Raw genomic sequence first — 4,726 nt, forward strand, 5'->3', positions numbered from 1 at the left:
CTGGCTCGTTCTTCCCTTTCTTCTTCTTGTCCTCATCAGATGCTGGTGGCAATGTCAACCTGTGGGCTGGAGATTTCCTCTCCTGTCTCCTCTCAGTTGCTGTAACCCTAAACACAGCACGGCAGTGTCACAGAAAGGATGGGGAGTCACAGAAGTGTGTAAGCAGAGACCTCTCTGATGTGATCCACAGCTCTGCCTCCCCTCCTCTGGGCCTTCCTGGTGCCCCTTTTTCCCTTTTGCCAGCAGCAATTCTCAGGCTTGTTTGAGAGACAGCGCTGAGTGTTGCAGACCCTTTAGAGCTAGACTCCCAGGCCCTGCACATCCATCTCCAGGCAGTCTCTGGAAGGAAACACAACCCCAGTGAGGGGGCTGAGCCCCACAGCTCTGCCTGCCCCCATGGAGAAGCCTCTGTGGCTCCAAAGGCAGAACCGAGAGGCAGTGACACCTCCTTAGCGAACCCCCACCCACTTTACCAACCTCCTGCCCTGCAGGACTTCCCTTCTCCATCCTCCTTGCCCCATGAGGAAGCCCCCTCCCCACCCCACACCCCACAGGGAGTCCTCCTGCCTGGCCCCTATGAGGAGACCTCCCAGTCCGCTCCTTTGTCCCACTGGGCTCCGCTTCTTTGTCCCACCGGCACCTCGGGGTTCCCCTCTTCGCCAGGGTGTCCCCTGCCATCCTGCTGTCCCCGGGGGATCCCCTCTTACCCCACTGATCCTCGGGGATCCCCTCATACCCTGTGGACCCCGATAACCCCCTGCTCCCCAGGGATCTCTCCATGTCCCATGGTCCCCCCGGCGATCCTCTCGTACCCCCCGGTTCTCCGGGCACACCCCCCCCGCCCTCTCTTTCCCCGTCTCCATGGTAACAGCAGGCGGCTGCGGACACCGGGCGGGGCTGGCGCTCCCGGGAAGGGGCGCCCCCTGCCGGCTCCGCCAGGGGCAGAGGGACAGAAGCCGCCGGGACAAGGATCCACTGGGGCTGGGGATGTGGGGGCCTGGGCCTGGTGGGAGCTGGGTCAGATCAGACCCGTGGGGTGGGGATTCGGCTGGGAGGGAGCAGAGTCTCCCGCCTGCCCTGGAGAGCCCGGAGCAAGGCAGCAGCGGTGCACAGAGCCAGCGAGCCCGGTGCAGCCACCTCGGGGCCCTGCAGAGCCATTCTGAGGTCGTTGCCATTCTAATGCACACTCATCCGGTGCTGCCCCCGGGGGTGTGTGGTGCCAGGGTCATATGGGAGCTGTTGGTGTCAGGCATGGCTTCCAGCCACACCGGTTGGGAACTGCTCAGGCAGGCACAGCTTGCAGGCTGAAAGGCCCAGGAGTATGGGGAGGCCACAGCAGAGGGTTGTGTGGTGTTCCCCGGGGCAGGGGGGCTCTGGGTACAGTTTGGGCAGGACTAAGGAGCACAGACCAGGTCCCACGACAGGCCACAGTACCTGGGGCAGGCCTTAGGGTAGGCTGCGGTGCCCAGGTCTAGGCCACATTACCAGGGCTAGGCTCTAGGATAGGCTGCAGTGCCCGGTGTAAGCCCCAGGGCAGACCGCAGGAGCCAGTATAGGCTCAGGGATAGGCCCTGGCGTAGGTCAGAGTGCCCAGGGTAGGCTGCAGCACCTGGTGTAGGCCCTAGAGCAGACTGCAATGCCTGAGAAAGACCCTGCAGTAGGCTGCCATGCCTGTGGCCAGGTTGCAGTACTTGGTATAGGCTTTGGGGCAGGCTGCAGTGTAGGCCCCAGGACCGACCATAGTGCCTGACATAGGCTGCAGTGCCTGGTGTAAGCCCCGTGGCTAGGCTGCAGTGCCCGTCACTAGGTGGCACTTCTTGCTGCAGGCCCTAGAGCAGGATGCAATTGCCGGGTGTAGGACCCAGGAGAGACCACACTGCCCGTAGCTAGGCAGCCGTGCCCGGTGCAGTGCCCGAGGCAGACCGCAGTGCCCAGGACCCAGGCCGCGGGCGCCGCTCGGGTCCATGTTACCACAGCAACTGGCGGCGGCGCTTCAGCCAATGGGCTCTCGCCCTGCGGCGGCCCGCGCGGGGCGGCGGCAGCCAATGGGCGCGGTCCCTGGCGGGCAGCCCGCGGTCTCCGGGGCAACAAGGCCGCCGCCGCCGCCCCATTGGTGCCGCCCGCGGGCAGCGGGGCGGGGCAGGGCCCGGGGGGAGGGGCCGGGCGCGCTGCTGAGGACGAGGCAGCCGGGACTCGTGTTACCGGGGCAGCCCTTTGGGCACCGGTGCTGGGGTGCAGCTCCCGAGGGGGTGGTGCGAAGGCTCCCGGAAGTGCCCGTGTGTGGTTGTCTGGGACACAGGGGACACTGCAGACACCGGGGTGCCCAGACTGGGTGGGCAGTTGGAGCATCCCTGGGTGGGTACCGGAGGGCACGGGGAGGTATACTGAAGGGCATGGAGAGGTCGCGGGGTGGCCAGGCCGGGGTACTGGGGCGCTCGTGTGAGAGCACCGGGTTTTCTGTACTATTCATGTAGGAGCTCAGGGAGTTCCCGGGGTGCCGTGGCGGCGTTACCGGGCGTTACCGGGGGTACCGGGGAGTGCCGCCCTGCCATTCTCTCCAGCAACCCCTCTCCGGAGGGCGCCCATTGGCGGAGACGAATATTCCCCCCCGCCCGGCGGCCAATGGGCCGGGGGAGGCGGTGCCTCCCATTGACAGAACCGGCGCGGCGGTGTTTACCGGGGGCGGAGCGGCGACGGATATAAGAGCGGCACCGGGGGGCGTGCGGCTCCCGGGCTGCCCGCACTGCCCCCGCGTACAACCCCCGACCCGCACCCCGCCGCAGCAACCCCGCACTCCACCCGACCGGAGTGTCCGCCGACTTAACCGGGGAAGCATCCCCGGGGCGGGGCAGGGCAGGGCGTTGCGGTTCATCCCGGAGCCGGTGCAGAGCACCCCGCAGCATCCTTGGACCAGTGCAGGACATCCACGAGCCGGTACAGAACATCCCGGAGCATCCTCGGGTCGGTGCAGAGCATCCCGAACCAGTACAGAGCATCCCGGGTCCGGTTCAGAGCATCCCAGGAGCATCCCCGAGCCAGTGCGGAGCATCCTCGGACTGGACCGCTGTGGAGCATCCCGGAGTCGGTAACCGCCGGCCCGGCTCGGGGCCCCTCCGGAGCATCTCAGCAGCCGCCGCCCCGGCGGAGCCGCCCCCGCCGTGCGCCCCCGGTCCCCGGCACGGCCCCCTGCGCCCCGCCCCGCCGCCCGCTCCGCACAATGGGGGCGGCGCGGTGCGGTGGGTAACGGCGGGCGGGGAGGCGGCGGCGGCGGGCGGGGAGGAGGAGGAGGAGGTGGAGGCGGTGGTGGAGGAGGAGGAGGAGGGGAACCGGGCCCCGGTATGGTGCAGCAGCGCGGCCCGCGGGGCCGGGGCGCAGAGGCTCGTCGGGAGCCCTGTGCCCCGTTACCCACTCGTGACACGGAACCGGCGTGGTGCAAAACGCCGAGCGGGCACATCAAGCGCCCCATGAACGCCTTCATGGTCTGGTCCCAGCACGAACGCCGCAAGATCATGGACCAGTGGCCGGACATGCACAACGCCGAGATCTCCAAGCGCCTGGGCCGGCGCTGGCAGCTCCTCCATGACTCGGAGAAGATCCCCTTTGTGAAGGAGGCTGAGCGCCTGCGCCTCAAGCACATGGCCGACTACCCCGACTACAAGTACCGGCCACGGAAAAAGGGCAAAGTGGGCACGGCCGCGGCCCGCCCGCGCCTCCCGGTGAAGATCAAGCCCTCGGTGCTGGGCCGCGTCTCCACCGGCCGCAGGCAGACCGCCAAGACGCTCACCGGTCACGATGCCCCCAAGGAACCCACTCAGGAGGTGCCCACTGAGGACTGCCCCACGGCACCCAGCATGGCACCCACCGGGGAGTGTGGCTCCCAGGAGCCCCCCGCGCCTCCCAGCCTCGCTGCTGCCTGCCCTGAGCCGGGGAGGTCTCCAGAGAGTGGTTCCCCTTCTCCCATGTCAGCTGGGTCACCTCCCTCCTCCTTCAGCTCCTCCGATGAGGAGCTGGAGGAAGAGCTGCTGGGGGTCCTGCCGGAGCGGGTGGCCACTGGTTCCACCAGTGGTGGCCTGGACTGGTCTGTCTTCGACAAGGACCACGACCTCTTCCCACGGGGAAGCTCCTCACACTTCGAGTTCCCGGACTATTGCACACCCGAGGTGACGGAGATGATAGCAGGGGACTGGCTCATGTCCAGCATCTCGGACTTGGTCTTTACCTACTGAGTGCCACGCTCCGCAGGTAACGCTCCTCCTTCTTTCCCACAATCAGGTCGTATCCAAAAACCAGGATAAAACAAACAAACAAACAAAAAAGAACCGAAACCAGCTGTTTACATGCAGGAATCAGGTATTTCGCCTTGAAGCCGCTGGAAGGCAGAGCTCCCTGCTCACCCCACCCCCCAGCACACACCCACTCCTCTGTCCTTCCGTCTGTCCGGCTCTCGCCTGGCCGCCGCGGTTGTTTGTCCGTGGAATGCTGAACATCCCGCGGGTTTGCCTTGTCAGTGCCCGCTCCTTCCCCCCACCGCTCCAGCCATGGCTGCTCCCAGCCCCACCGGGCAGTGGGGGCACCCACACCAGCCCTCTGGCCCATATGGGCAGTAGGGGCATCAATGCCAGCCTCTTGGTGCTCATCCCACCCTCCCCAGTCCTTGGGGGAATGCCAAATTCCTTTGGCTTTTTGACTCCATTTAAAGCTCAGCTTCGATTTTCTCCTCTCCCTT

At 66.4% G+C, this 4,726-nt stretch overlaps 1 protein-coding gene across 1 annotated transcript; it reads left to right on the forward strand.

Annotated features, from left to right (window-relative positions):
- Window positions 1-3,338: 3,338 nt before the first annotated feature.
- On the forward strand, window positions 3,339-4,226 carry SOX12 (SRY-box transcription factor 12). The gene has a single exon (XM_054391898.1). It carries the CDS (start codon window positions 3,339-3,341, stop codon window positions 4,224-4,226), a length of 888 nt encoding a protein of 295 aa, XP_054247873.1.
- The last annotated feature ends 500 nt before the right edge of the window (window positions 4,227-4,726 follow it).

The sequence above is a fragment of the Indicator indicator genome, chromosome 24 (assembly GCF_027791375.1).
Source record: "Indicator indicator isolate 239-I01 chromosome 24, UM_Iind_1.1, whole genome shotgun sequence".
NCBI classification, from domain to species: Eukaryota; Metazoa; Chordata; class Aves; order Piciformes; family Indicatoridae; genus Indicator; species Indicator indicator.